This window comes from Scardinius erythrophthalmus (genome assembly GCF_964197995.2).
Source record: "Scardinius erythrophthalmus genome assembly, chromosome: 15".
NCBI lineage: Eukaryota > Metazoa > Chordata > Actinopteri > Cypriniformes > Leuciscidae > Scardinius > Scardinius erythrophthalmus.
Window position 1 is genome coordinate 23,604,362 of NC_138235.1, and position 27,890 is coordinate 23,632,251.

General features: G+C 36.3%; 2 protein-coding genes across 3 annotated transcripts in view; both read left to right on the forward strand.

Moving 5' to 3' along the window:
* Positions 1-1,260: 1,260 nt before the first annotated feature.
* Positions 1,261-7,406, forward strand: errfi1b (ERBB receptor feedback inhibitor 1b). Its single transcript, XM_081387235.1, has 4 exons — positions 1,261-1,435; positions 4,377-4,569; positions 4,660-4,742; positions 5,047-7,406. The coding sequence occupies exons 2-4, from the start codon at positions 4,514-4,516 to the stop codon at positions 5,991-5,993; spliced, it is 1,086 nt and encodes a 361-aa protein (XP_081243361.1). The 5' UTR covers positions 1,261-1,435; positions 4,377-4,513; the 3' UTR covers positions 5,994-7,406.
* Positions 7,407-21,136: 13,730 nt separating this feature from the next.
* Positions 21,137-27,890, forward strand: part of pax7b (paired box 7b) — a 59,785-nt gene continuing 53,031 nt past the window's right edge. The window contains exons 1-4 of one of the 2 annotated variants that reach the window (XM_081387653.1): positions 21,137-21,366; positions 22,308-22,543; positions 22,793-22,937; positions 23,162-23,290. In XM_081387653.1, the coding sequence (XP_081243779.1) occupies positions 21,282-21,366; positions 22,308-22,543; positions 22,793-22,937; positions 23,162-23,290 (595 nt within the window). In that variant the 5' untranslated portion in view covers positions 21,137-21,281. The remainder of the gene's footprint in view (positions 21,367-22,307; positions 22,544-22,792; positions 22,938-23,161; positions 23,291-27,890) is intronic. The other variant, XM_081387654.1, reaches the window with a different exon arrangement.

Here is a 27,890-nt window from a genome sequence, read left to right on the forward strand (position 1 = left end):
CTTATTAGCAATGAATGTGACTGTTTCCCATACATGATTTGTCAGAATGAGTTAGGCTATTCATCCACACTTCAGAGTGAATATAGCCTATGTAGGCTATGTCTGAGTCTGAATGTTTTATTCAATCTTATGTAAAGCCTTCTGTGACTTCAGTGGACGTGATTCATCACACGTTAGTATAACCCTTTTCTGTAGCCTCAGACTCAAGAGTTGTTTGCGTTCTAGAGCAGTGATTCAAAACCACACATTTCAATGGAAAAGAGATCCAGCGGAAACGTGCAACCGAACCTCCACAGAATATTCCACCCTCACACTCCCACTCTCTACGCCCACATGCTATGACAGCTAGACATGCCCACGTGTTCCTCCCTACTGCAGCCTGTGCATGTGGAGAGCTTAAAGAAACATCCGTGCAGCGGTTTGGATGTGAGCAGTGTTTCCAGATCTTGCTAGAATAAGTGACGTGGTCTGACTAAATGTTTGCAAAATAAGCGGCTTGCCTCACCAAAAGTGACCCCGTTTTTGCATACCTCACATTTCTTAATATAATTGATCTGATTTATGTGAAGAACTGCATCTTTCTGGAAAGAAATGTTTATGACAGTTACATCCTTTTACAAACGTAACTAAAACGTTTCACAGTTTCATCGATGACAACGAGTAGAGATGAGTCGATCAATTCTGCAGAAAAATCTTTAAATTCATTCTTTAATGGTTATTCATCATGCCAGTTCATTTGAATCACAGGTTTAAAAAATGAACAAAAATGAACTATGTCTGCAAATAGTTGTAAATAGGAGCTGTTTATCTTGCTTAACACAACCCGAAATTACAGAGAGAAACATCTGATATTTCACACTGAATAATGACCAAGCGGTCATTTTGTGTTACGCAATTGTATTTCTGGAAATGATCCCACAAAAAAAAAAAAACTGCCCATATTTGGGCTTTATTAAATAAACAAGCTCAAAGTCGATGCATGCAACATGCAACAGAATGTGAATAGCAGGCCTATTAATGCTAGCTTATCTCAAAGACTATTTGGCAATTTATATTATTATCATGCGAGACTGAAATTTGTTTTTATAATAATTTTTCAATACAGGGAATCTTTCTAAGTATTAAATAATTTAGTACATATCTGAACCAGAGGTGTTGCATGTCACAAGGTCGCACTAAACGGCCCCTTTAAGACAGTGGGCGGCGCCTACGGTCTGACGTAAGCAGTCCTTATAAATAGTTCCCAGCTCTCAGCTTTCCATGATGAGAGCGATAAGTTATTGAGCGGCTGCATCTTCTACCACACGTGCGTTTTGTTTAATAATAAATTGTGGTGACTGTTTTACAAAGATACGCTTGGATTACGAACAGCACTCGTTTAGTTATACTGGACATAAGAGAGCAATAAACACACACCCTACGAAACATTTAACCGGTAAGTAGCTTTAAGTATTTTGAAGTTACTTATGTTTTGTTCACGTTACAGAAATTATGTCAAATTATTAAGTGTAATTCACAACTCCTTATAGGCTTATAGTTGTTCTTTGGACCGGGATATGAGATGAGTCGCACCTGAGTCAGAAAGGGTTTGTCAGAGGGTGTGTTGAAATAGATGTAGAAAACTGTCCATATATCAGAAGGATCTTATTAGCACTGTAATTTCGTACTTTACAAGCGGCCCTGCGTCACTCATAGAACTGTTTACAAGAACAACAACAACCTGAGTACGATCTGTGCCGTGTAGTAGTAACCTGGTTTATCATTTACAGATGTCTGAGCTCTTGCACGTCTTCTGTAGTAATCATCTCCTGTTCGCGAGTGCGCCTGACAACCTCGTGCTCCAGATGATCCTGCTCTTTCTGTAGGCTGGCCTGCATATATATTTTCTGTTCGTATTTTTATTCCCCCCGTAGGCGTTCATCTTTGTTGCTTATAGCCTGCCATGTAGCAGGCCTAATAATTTGGAGGGGATTAGGACCTCTAGTTAATAATTACTGAAGAGGGAGTGTTGTCTTATAGGCGTTAATGATATATTATTGCATATATTATTACGTAATTACAAAATTAAGAGAAAAAATTAATTAAGGTGAGGTAAGGTGATGTATCAAAATAATTGAATGGAAAAAATATGTATGTACAAACACCATTTAAAAAAAGTGTCTATGTGCAAACACCATTCAGGATGGAAGAATCAGTATGGATATAGTAGTCATACAGTAGTTAGTATACATTTATAACTATATATATATATATATATACACACACACACACACAATTATTAGTATTAAAATATTATATGTGTGTATATATTATTTTTATTTATTTTATTAAACCAAAGTAAATGCAGACTTTGTTTGGACAGCAAAACATGAATTTATCTCCTCAGGAATAACTACTTCTGTTCAAATAGGATCTTGTAGTGAAAGCTATATTTTTGTGTCCTTCTGTAGTGTTACTTTTTAAGATGTAATTTGCACCACTGTACTATTTGGCATGTTGATGGTGTTCCTCTGAGTAGTGGATCAGTGCGTCCTCTGGCTCCTCTCCCAGGCCCTGCTGGTGACGTCCTCCTGCCTCACACCTCTTTCATGCCTTTATGGCAGGGCTTTAACCTCACGGATAAGAGCTGCCTGATGTTGAAAATGCACAGGCACTCACCCCAACGCAAACGCACAAAGAACCATTTATGCTTTAGCGTCGCATCTGCATTGAGGTCTTTACTGGGAGAATTGACGATTGTTAGTTTCTGCCTTTCAAGGTTCTGACTGAGGCAAAGCAGAGGCAGAGCATGTGATAAGTTGCATAATGTAGCCTGCATGGGTATTTCATTGATTACATTCTGACTTGTGCCCAAGCATTCCAGCACATTTCTCACTGAATGGTTTTGTTTTCTAGCACAGATGCTTTATTGTGTTTTGGTGTAATGTCTTAAGGAACTGTTGCATCACCGCAGCTTCATAGCTGAGCTGTTTGTTATATGTGCCTTCACATGTAACAATGGAAAGACTGCATATTCATCTAAATGCACATGTGGCTTTTACAAGAAATTGCATTTCTTCCAATAATTTTTCTTTCTGTAATGATTTTGTCCTGTTTAAATGGGTGATTTAGATTGACATTAATTGCTTCGAGTGGAGATTCTTTTTGGCCGCACAAATGATTACTTGCTTGAAGAGTGATAGTTCCTTATTGCTATATTATTATTGCTAATAATAATAAAAAAATATATATATATTTTTATATATATTATATTTTTTCTTATATTATTAGTGCTGGGCAACGATTAATTTATATCATCATATATATATATATATATATATGAAGAGTTCAGATGCAAAAGCCTCTAAGTGCCATCTGAAATTTTCTTCTAGAATTATCATTTTTATCAAGCTTTTATATTTAAGGTCAGTAATTTCACTTAAATGGCATTGAAAATTACCTATTAATTGTCATTTAAGTGAAATTACTGAACTTAAATATACAAGCTTGATAAAAATGATCATTCTAGAAGAAAATTTCAGATGGCACTTAGAGGCTTTTGCATCTGAACTCTTCATATATATATATATATATATATATATATATATATATATATATATATATATATATATATATATAATGTTTCCATGTATACTGTATATATTTATACATTATTTGTAAATGTATTTTAAACAATTTTATATATATAAATAACACTTTTCTTAAATGTATACATGCATATGTGTGTATTTATATATACTGTACAAAATAATTACACAGTACACAAACATTTATTATGTAAACAGAAACTTTTATTTTGGATGCGATTAATCGTGATTTATCGTTACCCAGCACTAATTTTTATGTATTTTTAAATATCTTATGGTCACCAAGGCTGCATTTTTTTTTTAAATTAAAAACAATTACAATTTAAAATAAATAATTTTAATATGCTGATTAATCTTAATATGCAGAAATAATTTTGCTCATAAATCTCCTCTTTTTCTTCTACTTCATTTATTTATTTATTGTCGATGTTGAAAACAGTTGTCCTGTTTAATATTTTTGTAGAAACTGATCAATTTTTTAGAACTCTTTAAATAGAATGTTCAAAAGAACAAGTATTTGAAATAGAAATCTTTTGTAAATTAAAAATGTCTTCACTGTCACCTTTGATCGATTCAATGCAATCCTACTAACTCCAATCTTTTGTACAGTACTGTATATTAAACATCTTACATTTTATAGGAGGGCCAATGAAACATGTAACTAACTTTTAGTTTGTAATGGTCATTTTATGTCTGTGTCTTTCTTTCTCACCAAAAAGCTGTTGCATTAACAATAACCATTTTAAGATGACTGAAAAAGTGGCCTAATAATCCCCCTCCCCCATGCAGGTTTTCCCATTGCCGTCGGAAAAGTGGAGCGCAAAAAGTCCTGTCTTGGTTACCCATGGCTGGATTATGAGTTCTGCAGGATCAAGAATCGTGGAGACCCCCACAGGCCTGAACTAGCCTCCACTCTTCTAAACATTATGGCCACAGCCCAACCATACTGGGATCAACACCATGACCACGACACCATGGATAAGTGCGTGTGAAAGCAACCAACTCGTGTATTATGAGAGACCTTCTTCTCTAGCCACCAGATTTTGACGCTTTCCATTTTTGTGTTTTGCAGGCTGTTTTTTGGATTTGGTTCGGAGTCCATGGATCACAGCTTGAGAATGTATCAGCAAAACTCTGCAAATGTGGGCTTTGAAAGTGAGTGAGTAGTGATATTGAATTATATCAGCTATATCACAGTCTGGTCACCCTCTGTTCTTGGAGCGTGATGCGGATGTTTCTCAGGAAGCGCAGAAGGTTATAGGAAGTTGTATGAAAGTATGATAAGTGAAACATTTGATAAGCTCCCTATGTTGAGGCTGGTGATAGATCCATCTCAAGAGATAGAGCCATTGAAAAATAACAATTTAAATGATGTTTATGACACCATTGCGCACCATTGATATACGGTAGTTGATCTGAGCTTAAATCCTCATTTCTTTTCTGTATTTTTACTTCATAGGAAGGACGTCTGGCTCCTGTTCTCCTCCGTGTTTGTCTCCCAAGACTCCAAATCATACACAGCTGCTGTTTTCCTCCCAGTGCCATCCACCAGAGGGAGACCAGGTGGTTCCGTCCTTACAAAAACTGTCTGTTTATGAGCACATACCCCCTTGTTCGCCCAGGAGAACGACTAAGCCCCTCCCGCCCCTGCCGGACATAGGCGACCTGTCCTCTGATGAAGCAGAAGACAACGAGGTGGAGTTTTTCTCTAGCACCTCTGAGAGCCAGTGTCTGGTGCCTAAAACCTCATCCTTCCAGTACGGCTTGCCAGGGAGTCGCAGTTTTCGGCGAAACGGTCAGATAAACTTTGCGTATTACGAAGGGCTACAGGAACATCAGAAACTTCACGGGGTGAAGCCTCAGTGGGTGCAGGCGGTAACGCAGAACCAAGACAGACACCAACGCCGGCTACATCGCTCCCATTCTGGCCCTGCCGGATCCTTCAAGGCCACCAACTTAAGGCCAACCGGCCTTCACCATTCTCCCCACACCCTCCAGCAGGAGAAACCCGAAGTCCTACCTCGTGCTCCAATCCGCGCTCGCCTCAGCGAGAGCTCGGACAGCAGGCGGCCATCATCCGATGACTTCGATACGGACAAACCCCCTAAAGTTCCACCCAGGGAGCCCATCCTTCAGGTCATACCACGTGCCATTAGTCCAAAAAGTCTCCCGATCTACATCAACGGGGTAATGCCTCCTACTCAGAGCTTTGCTCCCTATCCGGAGTATGTCAGTAAGGCTCAACACAAGCAGAGTTGTGAGGGCTTACCGGCTCCTCGCAGCCCCTGTATTCTGCCCATCATGGAAGATGGGAAGAAAGTCAGCAGCACACATTACTTCCTCCTCCCTCATCGACCCGGGTACTTGGACAAGTTTGAGAGGTTTTTTAAAGAGTCAGACTCATAGTGATTATTAGGGATTGAGCAGTTAGAATCTGAAATTATTCCCTTGTTTAAAGTGGAAATAAGGGAGGCCGGATATAAACTGATATGTTGTTTGACTGAACTGATTCTTCAGTGTTATGAATTACTGGTCTGTTTAGGGGTTGGACAGTTATGTCCTCAGACTACACGCAGAGAAAAACAAAAATAATTGGTTTACCACTGCTGGAAATTGCAGAGCAACTCTGTTAAAAGTGTCCTTTTACTGTGGGGCTGCACGATTAATCAAAATAAAACCGAAATGGCGGAATGACTTGTCAACACAAGAGATTTAAGGTAACCTGCCATAAAAGCTAGATGGTTTAATTTGTATCCGAAAAATTGCAATTAGATTTTTCCCCCAAATCGTGCTGCCCTATGTATTGGTGTCAATGTTGTGTTTTTACTATTTCCTTACAGTATGTTAAATTAGAATGTACAGTATCCTTTTATGAAGAAATGGGATGAACTGTCTAACCTGAGTATAAGCTGGTCTTATGATTTTTTTTTCTTTTTTTTTCTCTTTCCATTCTGTAATATGGTTTGGGAAAGGTGCATGTTGGTTTTCTTTTTAAGAAATTATGCACCAACAGTATAAATTCAGATATTGCTGAAAAATGACAACTGACTAGTATTAGCTATAGGGATCACCTGAATTCCAAATAATTAAAAGAGCTGTCAACATTTATTGGATCATTTTAAAAGCCAAGACAAGGACTATGCCATGTGTTTTACAGCAATGAGAAGTGTGATGATCAAGTACTACTATAGTGATAAATGGAAGGGACTGGGCACAGGGGTTAGTATTCTAGTCTTCGTGAGAAGATGAATCCAAAAGTTTTGTTTTCCGTTGCTTGCTTTTTTCATTAATATGTGACCCAAATTAATCCATTAGTTTTATTTTTTTTTAAAGAATGGCACATGCAGTTTCATTTCTCTGTTACAAGGGTAGAAATGCCACTGCCTTGCCGTTTGGTGTCCAAATGCTAGACACTGGTTGTAGGTGGGTAGTTGGTGAATGGTATTCTGCTGTATCTTTGTACCATTTGTCATTAAGTTGCTTCATTGAAGCATTTATCACAAAGGAAAATTATGAAAGGAAGAAATGGAAGCTCATGACTGGTCCTGACCTTGTATTTCATGTATTTCTCACCAAAAGTTGAGCACACTTGTTGTTGGTTTTTGGTTAAACTTGTTATAATCTTGACATTTTTCAGACCAGTAACTGTTTACGTTTTCAGCTACTTATGTTTTGTTCATCCAACAAAATGACTGTTTTCTGTGAGTTCTAATGTTAACTGACTTTGTTTCATCTGCTGAGGAAACATGCACTTCTAAAATGTACAGTATTGGTGTAGTTTTTCACACCAGACTATTTAAATAAAGTAACTTATTTGTACACAGATTTCTTGGATCATTTCAATTGCAGTGTGTTGAGTTTATCATACCTTTGGTTTTTACATTCAAATTTACAGATCACAGCAAATCTTGTTTTATCAAAGGGCTGAACCCAGATGCCAACACACTCTATCTATCTATCTATCTATCTATCTATCTATCTATCTATCTATCTATCTATCTATCTATCTATCTATCTATCTATCTATCTATGTAAAATCAATGAATGATACAGGTATTTCTTTTTGTTCAAGTCAAGTCTGGCGCCTACATCTTATCGGTATGAAGGATATGTAGAGAGGTGATATCCGTTTCCTTGTGATTGCTGTGTCTATGTCTGCTGTTTGCTCAAAGCTGTTATAATGAGATGGGCAAACTTTTGGAACTTCAGCCTGAGTCACTTCCTTTAAAATACGACCACATCAATGTGCGAAATGTTACAGAGAAGTGGAAGATTTCTAATGAAAGCTGCCTTCAGTGAGTCACCGCAGTCGTCTAGGGTTTGTGGTGTGGCGTGGACTACTAAAATTAGTGCCATTTCCCTTATGTTATTGCCAGATCATGTGTGTGACCACATAATTATCAAATGATTCAAATTTTGTCTATGCACATGGATTTTTATAGCTAACTACCGGCCATCGCCTTCGTTTAAGTAGAAATAAAACTGTATATGAATTGAAAGCTAAACGTTTACCATTATATAGCAAGTTGCGCCATCTACAGCTCATCAGCAATAGAGTTTTGAATTCGGGGGAGCCTTATTGAAACAGTCGATCAGCGCCATCTCTTGTCCTAACGTGATGTGTGCACAAAAATGGGCTTCCTAATTTAGTTCACCCAAAAATGAAGATTATTCCATAATTTACTCACCCTCAAGCCATAGGTGTATATGACTTTCTTCTTTCAGCCACACACAAGTTATATTTAAAAAAAAAAAAAAAAAATCCTGACTCTTCCATCCATCCATCCATCCATCCATCATAAAAGTAATCCATACGGCTCCAAGGGGTTAATGAAGGCCTTTTGAAGAGAAGCAATGTGTTTTTGTATATATATATACAAAAAATCCATATTTCTAACTTTATAAATTATAATCACTGGCTTCCGGTAATGACCGTACGTGAGTCGAGTTAGTGACCTCTGACCTGGCGCATGACGTATCACGAAGATGGAGCAAAACAAAACAGCGGTCACAAATTAGAAGTCTAGAACGATAATTTGAAGAGAAGAGAAATGTCAGAGGAGCTTTAGTTTGTCGCCCAGCCCTGGTTGTTTGAACCGTTAGAGGTGTCTACTCTCACCTAAGCTTACCCTACTCCTACATCCTACACCCAACGACAGAGTTCAGTCATCTGCCGGAACTTGACTCGTGTGGCCATCACCGGAAGCAGTGATTTTAGTTAACGGATTTGCTCTTTTGGGTTTCAAAATATGGTACCATTCACTCCATTATAAAGCTTGGAATAGCCAGGATATTTATTATATAATTCAGATTGTGTTTGGCTAAAAGAAGAAAGTTGAAGGATGACTTGACGGTGAATAAATTATGAGATAATTAAAAAAAATTCTGAAACGAATTGACATTTGTCTAATGTTGCTAATGATCCATAATAGTCAGAGAACAATCAAAAGTAACATTCTCATAATGTGTGAATGATTAGGCTATAAAATGGAATGTTTCCTTAACGTTCGTGCAACCCAGACAGCAACCATAGACAGTAAAAGAAATGGACACAGCGACCCCATTGGATTCAACGGAGAAAAGTGAAGTCAATTAGAAGTACTCACTTCATGAAGTTTTATGTAACAAAGTTCGGGAGGAGCACGTTCAGGTAATCAACCAATCAGCACAAGAGGAAGCCGGTATAAATGAAGTCTTTCCTCACCTCTGTCTCATGACAAGTTTCACAGCATCCCTCCACCACCCCATCACCTCACTCTCGGCTGGTTTCTATCCCAGTAAAAAGGGGGAGTACTCTGGGTTCGGGCCAAATTCCGAGCTCGGAGACCTCCCCCGGACAGCATGCCAAATACGCTTAAAATACTACATCTGATTTCATGTACGTGTGAACTCGTGAACTGATGGCTAACCGTACTGCGCAGAGTCAAACTGAGCTTGACGACGTAGATGTGACGTGAGCAACCTGTCTGCCTTCTAGAAGCTGTGCCAAGAGAAATCTGAATCATTCCCTTCCGAAACTTGCAGAGACGGAGAGCGTGAGTAGGAGGTGTCCATGAGCTAGGAGCAGGAGAAACTTTTGCTAAGTATTCTGATTAATTATTTTGTCATTTTGCCTCCACGTCCCCCCGATTGCCCTCGAGCTTCTCCTGTCCATACGGTAATTTCTCTACTGTGCGACAGAGAGTCGCGTGGTTATGACGCAATTGTTAGCCTATTTATACAAAAACTGCTTCTACGGGGCCATAACGTAAGATACAAGGTATGGAGCCTTTTATACATTTTCGTGTTTCTTTAGAAATAAATAATGGACAAATTGGAGTCTTTAAACGCCTCAGATGTTAAGTTATTCGCTGTCAAAGTGACGCCAGAATGAATGGGAGTCAATGGAATGCTAACAGCAGGTGATGGTCTGCTAATCAATGGCGGCGCCCGGGGAAGCTTCAGTTTTTTCTGAAAGATTACCCCCTTGACAGCAACACATAGTGTCAGTCCAGATCCGGCCTACATCTGGTACGCGCGGAATCATACCAGATGTGGCCCGGATCTGTGCCGACACTATAGCTGTCTGGGAAGAAAAAAAAAAGTTTGTAAAAAAGAAAAACTGATGTTTTACAAGTTTAGAAAACAATCAGTAATGTTGTTTTCATGGGAATGTTAGCGAAACACTCTAAGAACATTTTAATTAACTGAGCTAGTTGTGTTGAAATCAGTAGGCTACGTTTACATGGACAACAATATTCCGATATTAAACCAATTAAGACAAATACTCTGATTAAGAAACTACCACGTAAACAGGGATTTCTGATTAACTTATTTAGGGTGACCATATTGTATAGTTTTCAGAAAAGAGAATTGGTTGCAGTGGGATTCGTCTAAGGCTAAACTATATCTTCGTAATTACAGTAATTGGACATTTTCACTTCTGAAATAAATCAAAACTCTGGGTGATAGCCTAAGTGAATTTCTACAACTGCTGCATCGATGACTGAAAATTTATTCCACGTGATTCTATCTACGCCGCTAGGTGTCAGCATAGAAAAACGAACTGAGTAAGTTTAGGTGTTGTCCTGCAGGTGCACGAGTTTGATTCACCATGCATTTATATTTGCTGTTGGTTTTCAAGTAGTCTAGCCTACTGAAGTTACGATGCTTTTGAAGGACTACGATCGAATTAGGCTCGTAGTGCTTTTGGGAAAGGCCACACTTAACGTAGCCTTCATGACATATGATAAGGTAGGAAAAACCGGGGGCTAGGGTGCCACACGGGAATATTGTTGAGTGTAGCCTTACTAGCCTATATAACCTTAGCTTAAATCAAACGTCTTGGTAGTACACAGATGTGACTTGTATGTAGTTGTAGTAAATGTCTTAAATTAGATTGTTTTTGTGAATGATATTATACCAAACTAAAGTTACAGACATATTTTTTCTTTAGCTTTTGGGCAAATAAAACATGATTATTATTAGACTAAGTGGTCGTTTTTTTTTTTTTGGCCAAACAATAGTTTGATTCTGATGAATTAATGAATAGATTTTTTTTTGTGTGACAATTTTCAGTCGAGTAATCAGTGAACTTATTCTCACACAATCCTCCTCCTCATTATTTTTAATGTTGCATGTCCACCTCTTGTGCTATCACATTATTTTTCTATATATTTGAGATGAACGGGCAAATAAAGCATACTTATTTAACTGTATTCAGTAATGTTTAATAAGATTCGCATCCTCTCGTCAACGTCACTGTGCTATGTATTTTTCCTTTATCCAGTAGATGGCGCTAAAACATTGTTTTATGTTCAAAATTATCATGCTGTAGAGCAGGGGTGTCCAACCCTGCTCCTGGATGCCCCTGTCCTGCAGAGTTTAGCTCCTCCAACCCCAGTAAACACGACTAAACCAGCTAATCAAGGGCTGCGTCCGAAATCGCATACACTCTTGAATAGGTATGCACACTTCAGAAGTAGTAGGACATTCGAGTACTTTTTGCCTACTCTTTTATGAGTAGGGTACTGTGTGGACATTGGGACATACTACTGTGGTCACATAGTATACTGTTTTTCGCCTACTATAGGGAAGTGTGTATGCAACCAAAGTCTTACTAAGTAGGCTATAGAAACTTCAAGGCATGTGTGTTGTTGAGGCAATTTGGGCACCTGGTATAGACAGTTAAAAAGAACAACTATTAATAAAGTTGAACTCTTCACAAAGCACGATTTGAAATAGCTTTGTTTACGTTTTATACAGAAATCTTTCTTCTTTAAAAAGTGGTGTAACATTTTAACCAATATTTGTCGGCCACAAATGAGAGTGAAAATCGGGTAGCAACTTGTCCATAAAGTTTGTAAATTAATTTGAAATGCAAAGCGTGCTGTTGATACAAATGTTATAGTTAGGCCCTATTTCATACCGTTGATCATTTCTAATTGGCCAAACTGATGGTATTAACTTAATACTCTGTGTTATGACTCTTTCTGTTCTCACATAATCAGACTTAAAACAGTTAAATCATAGCAAATGTAACTTAATTTATAGCTATATGGCCATGCAAGCTCCACACAATAAATACAAACACTTTTTAGCATTGATGGGATAGGCCTAGTTCACCCAAAAAGGGAAGAGAGAATATTTTTCTGCGGAAGATAAAATATATAGGAACCAGGTTTGGTTACATTGTATGTGGATTTTTTTTTCCTTCAAAAATATCATCTTTTGTTCTACAGAAAAAAAATATTTGGTTAAAAAATGGTTAAAATGACATGAGGGTGAGAATTTTTTTTTTCTTTTTTTTTTTTGGTGAACTATCCCTTTAAGGCACATACAACTCTTAGTCCATGTAACATGGATCTTTAAAAAATGACTAACATATTACATTTATATTTACATCACTGATGGCGGACCCTATAGACTCAGTGGCATAGTCACATTTGAATTGCCAATGCATCAATCATTTCAAACTTGTTAATACTTTAAAATATTTCTACATTGCACTCTTATTTAGTGGGAAATTGACATTAAGACATACAAATAAAGCAAAGCCAAAGCATGCAGTAAATAGAGAAGCACCAGAAGCCATCTCACTATGTTAATCACCTATTGTGCCAAATAAAGACTGAAGATGTTATTCAACCATACAACGTCATTATCATGCATTCTGTTTGTGTGTGAAAAATCTGCAAATGAATAGAGACTTCAGATAATTATTTAGCAAACAAAATGCATCTTGCATGGTGGATCTGCAGTTCTTGATCAACAAAATGCAGACATTGATCCCGGAGGTGGCTCAGCCCCACATGAAGGTCTCATGCTCTTCTGGATTCCAAGGCTGTCTGTTCCAGTCATAATCATCTATGAACAAACAACTTCGAGATGCTGGGATGACCTGATAACACCCTGAAAAGCGCAAAAAATACACCACCATACTAAATTAGCTATGTTTACAACGCCTGCGCAAACACAAGACTGTGTGTTTAGTTGGCTTGTTCGCAAAAGTTACACATGAGTCCTGTCTGATTGCTATATTCACATTGCATCTGGTGATTTCTGCCTTTACAATGTTACGAATATGATTGTGATTAGTTGTGAGTGCAAACAAATGAAAATTCACACTTTGTATTGAATGGTGGGATTATTCACTGTCTCGGAGCCAAATATCTCACATTTACAATTTTTAAGGTGAGTCAAGACTGTACATTTTTTATTTTATTTTACAATCCTGACTGATTTCTCAGAATTCAATTTAAGGTCATTCAAGATAGTAAAATATTTATTTATTAACTTAAAGTCATTTTTAGATATTTATAAATGCATCTACCATAACTCCCATCTCTAAAATATGAACTAAGGCCTTCTTGAGTTTTGGGGGATTTGGAAATGTTCTTCTTCAATTGGATTATCAATTGAACTAATATTTGTGTTTCAGTGTTTGGCTGTAACCTCCACGCTACTGAACAGTGAATGACACCAAATTGAGACAAATTTTGCAGAGTAATTTGATTGGATTCATTGTCTATGAGTGAGTTGGCATGCCTTAAACAGGTCAGACGAATTATGGTAAAAATGAGGATTAAATCAATGTTTAGGCTTTCTAGACATATTGATTTAGTTTAACAATCACTTTTTTCTTTTATCATTGTTACTGGCATGTTATGTGACTGAAATGACTCTTGAGTTCTACATGTTTAATCATAAAAAATATAACATTGACTAAAAAAAATCTGTGAAATGAATAGATTAAACATCAAGGTTCTTGTCTTTTCTGTCTTAGCCTTTTAGAAAGGAACTTGAGTGGTAAAGCTGAGGAATAGGTCGCATGTTTCAAACAGGAACTTACAAATCATTTGATAAAACTTGGACACTAGAATATCATACACCCTTTTAATGCCCTCGTTTTCTTTTTTTTCCATAAAAGTTTAAAAGAGCAAGTACACACGCAAGGGGCAAAAGTCACAGTTAGGAGAGCCACAAGGGGCATCAAATGATTCTCTGCATGCCCTAGTCTTTCAGATTGATTTAGTGAAACCAATTGGGGCAGCATGTAAAATTGGGGATGTTACTTTCATCTACATGAAACAGAGCTCTTTCTTCTCTGACATTTTCTGGGAAGGTCCAGACAAACTGATTACGGCAAAAAACAACCAGTCTATCACATGCTGATAAAGCTTGAGACATGTCTTGTTAGAGGAGGTATATCCTCCACTCTCATTCTACTGAGCGGCCCATTCAGGCCTAGATTCCCCTCACCGTACCGCTAAACACAGAAGAGACTCAGATCATATTGTACCATAACATTTTTCTCAGTATTTATTTAAGTCAATTAACATACTATTTTGACTATCAAGGTCAATAAGTCTCTTAATATACAGTGCTATGCATAAGTTTAGACACCCATACTAAAGTTGACTAAAAAGAGGAATAAAAAATCATCTTTTGGAAATTGAACTTAATGCCTTAATTAAAAAAATTAGGAAAAATCCAACCTTTAAGGATACCAATTTTCTTTGTGAATGAATAATGTGTCGTAAATAAATAAATGTTCTTCCTTAAAATACAGGGTGCATGAGTTTGGACACCCCTATGTTAAATTCCCATAGAGGCAGGCAGATTTTTTTTTTTTTAAGTATTTTTTTTTTTTTTTTTTTTTAGGATACTATGCATCCTGATAAAGTTCCCTTGGCCTTTGGAATTAAAATAGCCCCACATCATCACATAGACCTAGATTGGCATGGTTTTATTTCAGTTAGCCTAATAGCTGGTTTGATTTGCATTGAGAGATGATCTTATGGAAAGTACTCCATGCCAATCTCTAGGTATGGTGAAGGCTATGTGATGATTTTAATTTCAGAGGCCAAGGGAACTTTATCAGGATGCATAGTATCCTGGATCCATGAAGTAACTGGCCTTTAAAAATAAAAATCTGCCTGCCTCTATGGGAATTTAACATAGGGGTGTCCAGACTTATGCACCCTGTATTTTAAGGAAGAACATTTATTTATTTACGACACATTATTCATTCACAAAGAAAATTGGTGTCCTTAAAGGTTGGATTTTTCCTATTTTTTTAAATTAAGGCATTAAGTTCAATTTCCAAAAGAAGATTTTTTATTCCTCTTTTTCAACTTTAGCATGGGTGTCTAAACTTATGCATAGCACTGTAAAAGATAAATATAAAAAATCAAGGTTAGTTCAGGTGGCAAAATGTCATGTAGTGCAGGGTTATTATATCATTAACTAAATCTAAAAACATAAAGCGTTTTTGTGACTTAAATGTTAAATGAACAAAAAAGCTATTAAAGCTAGTCTACAGCGATATGGAGTATTCGTTCTATGTTTATTTCAAAGCCTTTTATTATTTATCTGTTTTTTCCTAAAAATATGTTTTATGACTATCACTACTGTTCATAAGTTTGGAGTCTGCAATTTGCTGCTCAAGAAATTTTTTTTTTATTATTATCAGTTGAAAACAACTAAATTACTAAAAGTGAAAAAAGAAATAATAAATAAAATCTATAAACTGATGGTATATCATGTGGTGTGACCCTAAAGCGTATTATAGATTTATGAATTAATAATTACTTTTTGCTTTAAACAAATGTTTTTTGAAAAATAAGATTGTTTCCTTGATTGTTAAGCCACATGACATTTTGAAACTTAAAAAGGTATAAAAGTTTTTTTATTTTTTTTATTCCATATTGATTTTTGTTTTGTTTCCTTTTGTGGATTATGTGTCACTGATGTGTCATTGACCCATAAACTTAAAGGTGCTCTATAAGCGATGTTGGGTGACGTCACTTCTTGTTGACGTTCAAAGTATTGTCAAACAAAATGGAGGCTAGCTCACTAACCCCCCAACCCCCACCCCCAAATAATTTTTGTCGGTTATTGGCTGGAACACTGTTTGTTATGTTTCATGGTCCAGTCTGGGCTTGTTTTTTTTCTTGCTGTTTATGGAGCATGGGCTGTCTACAGAGACCGCGTTTTTTTACAGTGTGTTCAGGGGACAGGCAACTAGCGGATAGTGAGGAGATGTCTGCTGTATGTTACAAAAAAAATTTGGCCTAAAAAACGCGTGACATCGCTTGGAGCACCTTTATTGTGCATTACAGTTTTAGGTGATTTTTCCTTTTTTTTACTTCTCCATGGACACTCAGATGAGTCATTGACCCAAATAAGCCTGTAACTTGTCCCAATTTACAATATATCTAGCAGGAGTCCAAAATATGTCAAATGCACTGATTGTTCATCTAGGGTCAATTACCTCAACATGATACCAATACCAACATGATATTATTTATAAAGTCATGAGTGACACAAAGTGATTCCAAATCAGCTGTGTTACTGAGCCTGCCCATGACCCCTGATTTGTATGTTGTTAATAGTCTCAGTGTATTCAGGTTTAATGGAGAAAGAAACTCTCCATGCAGCATGACCTTCCTGGTCACGACCTATTCACGCTCACACATGCCCCCCGTCAGACTTCACAGCACTCACCAGCACATGAAAGGGGAGCTGGGGAGGTATCATGGCAGAAGACGAGACACAAGAGTTCATAGTGCAGTGGTTTGGTGTTCCATGACAAGATCACATGCTTGGTATACGAGAGCCTTCATGGTGCATTTTATGTCTGAATAAAAGATGGAAGGATAAAGAAGAATAAATCTGCCATTGCACCAAACTTAAAATTCCATTATTTTATTGTAAGATGAGAGTTGTACCTGCAAGAGAATAAAACCACAGACAGTATTGTAGTATTCAAATACAGTGTAGACAGTATTGTAGTATTCAAATACAGTGTAATGTTTGAATTTTAAAGTAACAGTTCTTTTGGATTAAATGTGTGGTAGTTTGAAAATAGTGGCATTCTTCATTGTGTACCTCAATTTAACCGTACTTTACAGTATTCCAAAAATCGACTGACTGACATGCTTGTGATGAGGTATTAGTTCTGCTTATTTCAAAGCCTTTTATTTTCGTGTTTTTTTTATCTGATTTGTCTGTTTTTGCCTAAAAATATGTTTTATGACTTTCACTACCATTCAAATGTCTGTCTGTGAGATATTTAATGTTTTTATTATGCTTATGCTCACCAAGGCTGCATTTATTTGATCAATAGTACAGTAACATTGTGTACAGTTATGTGATATTCAACAATATTATTGATCTGACTGTACTGACGCTGTTGTATGAGAACTGAATTGAGCTGGACGCTGAAATATTTTTTTTTGCAGAACTGCTTTATGAAATTAACTAATTTAATAATTTATGATCTTTACAACGGAACTGAATCAACACCGAACTGACTTCAGCTCAACAACAATCGAAATGCATAATTTTCCTGTAATTACAGTAAAGCTGCTTTGAAACAATCTATATTGTATAAAGCACTCTATAAATAAATGTGACTTGACTTAATTTAAGATAACATTTCTATTTTAATATTTAAATGAAATGTATTCTTGTGATGGCTGAATTTTCAGCATCATTACTCCAGTCTTCAGAGTCACATGATCCTTCAGAAATCATTCTAATGTGCTGATTTGCTGATATACATACATATATATATATATATATATGAAGAGTTCAGATGCAAAAGCCTCTAAGTTCCATCTGAAATTTTCTTCTACAATGGTCATATTTATCAAGCTCGTATATTTAAATTCAATAATTTCACTTAAATGGCAATGAAAATTACCTATTAATTGTCATTTAAGTGAAGTGGATCAAAACCTTTCAACAAAGTTATACATCTATTTTGAAGAATACCCGTTCTTGTCTTAGGACAACCTTGATGAACTTTTGATCCACTTCAAATGTTGACTAACCATTTAACTTTTGAACAATTGAATGCATATTTTCAAAGTAGTAGCCAATTATATATATTGAATATTATTATACAATAAGGATTCATATATTTAAAAAAAAATCTTACTGACCCCATACAGTGCTGCATAATTTAGCCAATTATGGTTTAATAGTATACCTCTAAAGACTGGATTTGTTATTTGCAGCTGAGTAAAATAAAAAGGGTGTGAAAAGCTGCACCAGACCTCATCTGTTTTGCTAGTTATTTTGAAGTATCTCTACATTCATCTACACTACTGTGCTGTGGAAATGGGTAGGAATGCCTGTGAGAAAGACAGACATTCCTTCCCTCGCTTTCTGTGATGTATGGGGACAAAATGTCATTACCAAGCTAGTGATTTAACACTCTTAAATGCTTCCAGCTGGAATGCTATTCTGCCCCAATGCTAAAAGTGTCATATGGAACTCAACCTTAGTCTGCTGGGCTTTGTGTGCTCTGGTGCACCTGCTCTCTTTCCCTCAGCCTCTCTCTCTCATTCTCTTGTATTCACACTTTCACTTCCTTTGCTCTTCTTCTCACTGTACATATAGGGCAACAAAACAAAACTTGTGAGATATATTTATGATTAAAGAATTTAACTATAAAATGAATGGTTAACTATGATTACAGAACCATATACAGTATATGTTATGAAGTCAGCACTTTTTGCTTGACTGTGTATGCTGAACATCATAGGACATTTAAACTAAAACTGAGTGTAATCCAAGTGAAAATCTGAGAAAATCCTGAGGAATTATATTTGGTCATTTATCGCCATCTAGTGGTAAACTTTATGTCATTCGATGACGAAGACAATGGCCACGTGTGAATCTACATACATTTGTATGTACATGTCGTGTGGATATGGTATGATTGGAGAAAGAAGGGTCTAGAGGAAATATAGTTTTCAGCAAGTGGTGTTTCCTTACTGTAAAAAAGTTGCTGCCTTAAATTTTGAAGTAGCCTACAGTCAACCTGGATGTTTAAGTAATTTCACCTTAAACTGTTGAGTTGAATCTTGTATAACTTATAAAAAAAGTTGAAAATTTCTTAACTTATGTTGATGAATTAAAGTAATTTAAAAACATATGTTGTCATCACTTATTGATCATATAATTTTTTTTACAGTGTTGTATATCTGTTGCAGACCATTTTTATATTATATTTAATGCTGGCACATGGAACGTAATTGGAAAAAACTAAAGTGAGACTTTTTCAATCTATTTTGTAGTCTAGGTTTGTATTCCATTCATAGCTACACGTTGTTCACTAAACTGATAACTGTGTTGGTAAACCAAATGTGTGTTTTTTTAATGGCATTTGTATTTTTTTTTTTATTTTTTTTTCACATTTTAATTAATAACATAAAACATGTTGACATGGGCCATGCAGGCCATAGAAGCGATGTAAAAAATGAAGGGACACGTTAAAGCAAGTGTCTAGTGATGATGATCCCAGACAGTATAGGCTATGTCTTCTATACACCTCTGCCACAATTAAAGTAGTAGACACTAGATTAATCTCCTCACTCTTCATAGACTGATATGGTGAAGATAACTCCTGGCAACAGGAGTTCTTGCTTTACTCCCATGTCTGTTTAAGAGACCACAAAGGCATTACTGGTCCCTTGGGATGTGACATGCTTAGTCATGTGGAACTATACCTATATATTAACAGCAATGCACACAAATGAACGATACCATTGTTGACATCAAAGCAAAGTTCTCAAGTCATTACTGCATGTTTGTTCTTTATGTTGAATTATAATGTTCCTGCACACACATGGGACGCCTAAACACTCACTGCTAATTGGCAGAGGTTAATCACAGGGACATTAAACGTTATAATTCAATGCTATTCTCCCTGATTTGAGGAAGAAGAAGAAGGCTGAACTGTCAATGTATGTGCATAGACATGGAAGAATTTATGATAATGAATCATATCTGATTCAAGGACTTAAGAACTTTCAGGAGACACTTGATATAACTTTCAAAGATACCATTAACACATTTATGCAATTATATAAACAGTAGGCCTATATAAAATGTAATGGAATGTTTGTTGCTATTTGACTGTAAATTACTAATGTTAAGCATCATAATGTGGTTATGATTTATTATTGAAAAATCTTACACGTTTTAAAAAAACAATTGCTTTGTTTTCTTTTTCATCGTTTAATCGGAACACTATTTAGTTGATAATTTTGCCATTTAAAAGAGGTTCACGATAATTTTTTTCTTGTCCGCAATACGAATTATTGGCCTGTCTTATTTTTGTAAATTGTCGTTTTCGTTTAGTGTTGTTGTGTTCAGTTTCTGCTCATTGTTTTTAAACTATAATACGTTTTTCCTTGGGTTTTCTATCAGTCGTGATGTCTAATGTAAAACGATTAAAAACGACTCATATGCTGCAGTGCTTATAGGCAATTCCCGGTTTGAACGTTCAAGTCCTACCGGGAACATTATTAGCTTATCTGTAGGCTACTTTAATTAAAGGTTTTATGTTACAGTAAAACAGAACAATTCAATTAGCACAGACACAAGATTTATTTTATTCGACGGACTGGGTAAACTAACATGAGCCTAATGAAAACCTAGAATGAAAGGCCAAGTAGGCTGTAAATATACTGACACTATGAATGAACAAAACACACTTATCTATATATTTTTTTAAAGTATCTAAACAAGTGCTGCTTTATTAGCTTATGACTTTTAGCCCTTGTCAACAAATGGCAGGCGATCAATCAAATGTTTGCATTGTTTTCTGCTCAAAGGCAATCTGATGGAGTAAATGAAAAGCTGGGCACTCCGCGTGTTCGTGCGTGTTTGTCTTACCCTGTGCTTTTTGTGATTGGTCGAAAAAAACTTGCTTGTTCCCCTCCATGCCCACATGAATAAAAGAAGACTGCGAGAGCCTATCGGCGCGCGCGACACCCCTCCTACACCGCGCGCTAAAGTTATCCACTTCAACTACTCCCAACCCCTAAGCAGACTTTGTCATCCAAAACTATCAGACCTTTTAAGAAAACACTGCAAAGAATTAAGTAACCTTTGTTCACTCGAGAGCGTTTGGAGTACCCCCTCCCTGGCGCGCGCTGCATCTTGTTCTTGCGGTAGTTATTTGGCTCATGACCCCCTCCGCACGAAACGACAGTGTTTATCTTTGTTTGATTTTTTGGAGGTTTCACAAACCCATCGATAGTCTGGCTGGATATCATTTTTTTTTTTTTTTCCTTTTTTGAAAAGAGGACTTAAGTGCATTTCTAGTTATTAAGGAAACATTCATCAACAAGTCTGGACTTGCTTTCGCAGTTTAATCATCAGCCTTACTGTGCCTCGTCATTTGTTAATAGTAGAATGTCATCTTTACCGGGAACAGTACCGCGAATGATGCGACCGGCTCCGGGACAGAACTATCCCCGCACTGGATTCCCCTTGGAAGGTTGGTTGGACAGGTGTAGGGTAGCATACCTTCTTTTGTTGTAATTAATTGTTGCAAACAATATCAGAGCTGCAAGATACAGATTTAGGCCTATTCTAGTCAAAATTTCTTTTTTTTTAAATACTTTAAAGTGTAGCCTAGGCCTATATTTTCACTTGCGAGTGTACCAAATGATCGAATGTATTGAGATGCTGAACGCAAATGTCCGAGATTTCGCTTCTGAAAGTTTTTTTCCCCCTTTTTTGTGGCTTTTTTACATTTTGATGATCAGCGTGCGATTCAGTGCTTCAGAATAATTTTTTTTTTTCCTCAGGGCCATTTTCTTACTGGCAAAGATCGTATTAAAGTGGTTCAAATAAAACTTTAAAATCTAAGCCATACCCGTCACTGTATTTGTTGACGTGATCTATAGTGGCGCAAGTGAATCCAGAATGCACAAAGAATTATAGCCTATACTAATAATTTGAACAACATGCGAATAATGATGCAGGTCGAGAGGACCACTCAAGAGAAATTACATAAAATGCAAAATTCTCTAGTAGATTTTCTTTCAGTAATTGACAGAAAACACCATTTACAATTTAAAACAACTGCGAATTTTAAACAGCTTGTCAAGAAATAGCAAGAGCATTAAGTTGATTCAATTTATTTTTATTTGCATTTTTTTTAATTAGAAGAATAAAAAAAATAATTATTTGTTATTGTATTTTTGTAAGACAGATTTCAACAAAAAAATTTGATTCCATTATAGTACAAAGTGCTTCTCGTGCAGGCTATTTGATATATTTGTATAGCCTATCAAATATACAAGTACACTATTTATTATATATAACCAGCCTATTATTTGACGCATTTTGACGAAAAAAAGAGAGGAAAATGTATGTCTGGATTCTTAGTCATAGCTAGCCAAAGTTAGATTAATTCCCATTTCTCTACTGCAGTTTCAACTCCTCTGGGTCAAGGTCGAGTGAATCAGCTTGGCGGAGTTTTCATCAATGGCAGGCCTTTGCCAAATCATATCCGTCACAAAATAGTTGAAATGGCTCACCACGGCATCCGTCCCTGCGTGATCTCCAGACAACTTCGCGTTTCCCACGGTTGTGTGTCCAAAATCCTCTGCCGGTATCAAGAAACTGGTTCGATCCGTCCTGGAGCAATAGGAGGAAGTAAACCCAGAGTAAGTTTATTATTATTATTATTAGCTGCATATTTTGTATTTTGTGCATTTTATTTGTCTAGCTTATGAATAATTTCATTTTAAAACCTACGTTTGAGAAGGAAGGAAGAAAAGGATATTTACACTGAGCACGTTTATGTAGGCTAGGCTACAATTTGTTCTAAAATTTGTTCTTTTTTCCTCTTCACCCACACTTTCTATTTTTCCATTCTCTTTGTATCTCCTCTCCTTTTCTATCAAACATAAAAGCAGGTGGCAACACCTGACGTGGAAAAACGAATCGAAGAATACAAGCGCGAAAATCCCGGCATGTTTAGTTGGGAGATTCGGGATAAACTGTTGAAGGACGGTGTGTGTGACAGAAGTACAGTTCCCTCAGGTGAGGCCTCATCTGGTAAGCAACCCCCCTTTTTTTCATGTCCTCCAGCGTAATTTCAATCACAATCATTTTGTACATAATTTAACAAATTGAACAGAAAATAAAAATAGATTATTTTATTATTATTTGTAGGCTATAATAGTTTATAAATTACAAGTATGGGTAATGTTGACGTTATTATTATTATTATTATTATTTCCCTACTATAATAATTATTATTATTTTAATTATCCCATCAGTAAGTTCTATCAGCCGGGTTCTACGTGCGCGTTTCGGCAAAAAAGACGATGAGGACGATTGCGACAAAAAAGATGACAGTGGGGAGAAAAAAACCAAGCACAGCATTGACGGCATACTGGGAGAGAAAGGTAAATCATTTAAATTGTCTTCTGATTGTAGGCTATATGCAGAAGAAGAAAAAAAAAAAAAAAAAAAAAAACCCACACCTGACTACTTGTTTAAATAAATTTTGCGCTTGAGTTTATTGGGCATCTGTTAAATCTGCACAATAAATCGGTGTGTGCTTTTTGTGTCAGTGCTCAGCGTCTTTCCCATCGCTTGAGATTTCTCTGCTTGTTCAACTGTCATTTAGTAATTTGATTTAGTGTGTATTTATACTGGCTCTGACGGATGGTATTTAGGCCTTGATCTATTTGTATAACAGACTCATTTGATTTGACGCCGAGGAAACGGTAACTGACAGATGACCGATGTGGCAATCAATATCAATTACAGCCCATAAGTTCAGCATTGCCCGCTGGTTCTCGCGATAATTCGGCACGCTTATTCGCACGTTAACAGACCTTGCGTCTGGCAAAGAGTAATGAGCATTTACACTATAACACTGTAATAATATGAATAATTTTTAGGTGGTTTCGATTTTATTTAATTTTTTCACTATTATGAAATAACACAATAGTTTATTTTTTGAGCTGTTATAGGCTATAGCCGTGTCCATTGTTTTATCTCGGTAGAATAATTAACCACAAAAAGACAAGTCGTATTGTTTGCTTAAAATAATAGCGCTAAAAAACATTTTCGTTTTGAGACAGTCGCTTTTCTTTACACTTGAAGATGAACCTCAGTCCAAAGATCTCTGCTTCACTGAAGGTCTTTTGGAGCGAGGAATCTAAATCAAGGCTTCGAAAGAAGGAATGAAGCCTTCCTTTCACATTCAAAAACCCGTAAAGGGGGGAAAAACTTTTAACAAAAGGCCAAGAGGAGGACTATAGAGAGATGAATTATTCAATACACCCTGCTGGTAGATAGTTTTGTAATATTATGGAATCGTCTGTTGGAATAGAATGAGATTTGGAGGGTGCAAAATGTTTTATTCTTGTTTGGAAATGCCCACTGCTCTTTTTGGAATCACTATTGTGTTTCTATAGCTGACGTTTAGAGAGGTGGTTTAGATAGGAGGTGCTCGGCCCGTCATTACGCTATTACGTTACTTCAACATTAAAATTAATGCAACATTAATCGGTAATTGGTAGGCTATAGGAAATGCGTCGGTTTTATTCGTATTCAGTAAATTTTTACATGGAATAATAATGTTTTCAATTGTAAAATATGGCAAAGGTTTTTTTTTTAATTCAGAGGATGCGTTCTGCACTATTTAAAATGGCCTTTAACATGACTGTGTGCTCGATTGATCTCAAATTTGTATCGTTTTAGAACCCACGTTTGTGTTTACGAGTATGTGTGCGTGCGCGCGCAAACTCAAAACCCTCATACAACCTCTGTGGACTTTATTCAGAGGCCAGCGGGAGCCACAGCTATTGGATTACGGATATGCGAAGTGACAATCCGTGATTAGAAATTTTTGCTATTGCCTTAAACGCTGTGGGTTGAGAAAATGAATAGGCCTATTTGAAACTTATGAATGCATGCATTTCTGCTAGGATTCATGAATAATTTGTGTAGCCTAAATATCAGTAGCCTAATGTTTATTTACATCTCCCAATTTACTCCACATTTGTCTTACATTTTGTGAAATGTCTTTTCACATTTAGCTTTATCCAGTGTCATACAAGAGAGATGGGGCTAAAGTGCAATATTTTTCAAGACTTAAAAAGATTTCTTCTCAGGGCTTGTTTCACTTGATCATCCAACTGGCATTTAATAATGTTAAGACTTATTAGAGTTCGTAATGAAAACGTGTCTTTTGAACAAGCGGCTGTGTTGGAGATGGGTGTAATAGCTCACAGGCATAGCAAGAAACTTATTTATCCCCAATCAGCTCTCACTGCCTGAGTTCCAAGCACAACGTTATTTTGAAAGGTTTTAAAGCAGATTAAATTGAGCCTTTTCTTTCTCTTCGCTTTCATCTTTTCAAACGGCCCTCACTGGCTAGCCTTCGGCACAATTTCTTGAGATTTTTTTCCTTTTTCTCACACTTGTTCGTATATTTGTTTTATTGTATTTTTTGGTCTATTTTAGTTGATTTGACGCACAAATACATGGCAAATGAATGAGACCCCAAGCAGACTATTTGTGGACAAATTGGGCAGTTTTGTATTACTATGGGTGTGAAATTATTGAACAAAGAGAAGTGAGTCCTGGCTTCATAACCAAGCCAAAACTCCACTCTTTGTCTATAAATGGGTCTAACCATGCTGGTTTAAAACATAAGTCTGTCTATTTAGTAACTTCTGAAATGAGCTGCCCCAAAAGCATACCTGTCATTTTGTATTTAACGAATTTTCACAGTTGTTGTGCTCCTATTTTTCACGTTCTGACATTCACATAACCCTTACATCAGTGTTTGAATCTGAGTATGAAAGGCGGCGCACATGTGGTGCTTTAGCCTTCTCGACCAATAAAATGTCATTTGACCCATAGAAAAATGTGTCGGCCAATTAATGGAGATTGACTGATTTGCCCATTTGACATCAGTTGGTTAAACCAATTGGCGTTTAGGGACTAATCCCACAAGAACGAAAAAAAAAATATCGTTTAAACAAATCGGTGAATTACGTGCATTTCTTACTTTTTTTTTTTTTGCTGTGTGGCGGATAGGCCTATTTGCCTTCACGTGCTATAAGAAATTTCATACTTCCCACTTCTGAAGTCGTGATTACGAGCTCATCGCATTCAAATTTTGACTTGAGAGGGCGTTCATGTCCAATTTTTTAACTAGGAAACTAGTAGCCTAGGTTATTTACGATAATTCCGATAGCAGATGAAGGCGGCATTGATGAATGTTTAATTAGCATTCGTCATTCCTTTCGAGAATGCTGCAAAAGACCAATTACATCGAAAGAATGCAAAGTGTTGGCAAGCGGGTAGTTCCCAGATATTTGTAGAGAAACCGAAGTTACTGTATACTTGAGACTTTGAAATAAGCTTCGTTTGAAGAAAGAAGACCATGGGATGAGTCGAGAGACCACTTCAAACAAATCCATCTGGAATGGGGGGGAGAGAGAGAGAAAGAGAGAGAGATTTAGTGAAAGTATGGGGAAGTTATTTAGCTATTAATATTTTTTCCTCAGGCATCGAGAGTCACTCCATCTGCACTTTCTCGCAGCTATTTGGCTGGGCTGAAATTGAGGGAGACCCAAATGTTGGGAAGAGATAACACAATCATCACTGCCGCGGTCCTGCGCTGTGCATCAATGTATTAAACTCGGATTAACCTCCCCTTTCCCCTACACTGCTATACCCAACACATTTCATTGGAAGTTTGAGATGGGGGGCGTTTTGTAATAATAATAATAATAATAATAAAATAACTATTAATATTTATATTATTATTATTATTATTATTATTATTATTATTATTATTACAGTATTCAAATAAATATGTATTCACAGAATTATAGTTCAATACAAAATACGTTAGAATAAGTTCATGTGCAAGTATTATGTGTAGCTTCTGGTAATTCTATTTTTTTCTTTTCACTGTTAGTAGACATAATTTATCAAAGTAAAATGTAGGTATGTTGTAGCGTGGACACTGCTATAAACGTTTCCTGCTATTCGAATGCCAGCAGATGTTATTAAAATGCACATATATGCCTAATATGATAAAACTGTTGTTGGACAGTAATGAGAGACAGTAAGAATTCTCCCGAATAATAGAACAAGTCTGGCGTTTGTATAAGCAATCTCTTTGCAAGATCATCGTCTAATGATGAGACTATGCTGTGAAATATGCTAATCCAGAGATCATGACACCAGAGCGCCTGTTTAGTGTCAACGGCATTGCCTCGTGAAACATTTGCAGTGTAACTGAATTACATGCTAGCAGGGCCGGTTCTAGACATTAGGAGGCCCTAGGCAAAATTCATGTTGGAGGCCCCCCACCCCCAATAAAAAAACACTTGAAACAAATATGATTCCTAACCTTTTTATACAACATTTAATTTTAAAAGCAGTATATTTTTACTTACACAGTACTACATAAGTTTGGACACATTACTATTTTTAATGTTTTTGAAAGAAGTCTCTTATGCTCATCACGCCTGGATTTATTTGATCAAAAATACAGAAAAAATAATATAGTGAAATATTATTAAAATTTAAAATAATGGTTTTCTATTTTACTATACGTTATATTTCTGTGATGCAAAGCTGAATTTAGTGTCACGTGATCCTTCAGAAAACTTTATAATATTCTGATTTATTATCAAATGTTAGAAATGGTGCTTAATATTTATTTTATAACCTGTGATACTTTTTTTCAGGATTTTTGATTATTAAAAAGTTGTTTTAAAAAAGTCTTCACTATCACTTTTTATATATTTAACACATCCTTGCTGAATATTCCTGTTTCTTTTTTTTCTGTATTTTTGATCAAATAAATGCAGGCTTGTAGAGCATAATAATCAAAAACATTAAAAATAGTAATGGGTCCAGACTTTTACCGGTACTGTATGTACATATTAATCAAACTTTATCTAAGGTAATCTCTTTTTTGTTTAATGAAGATGTTATTGTTGTTGTTGTTGTTGTTATTTTGCTGTTTTG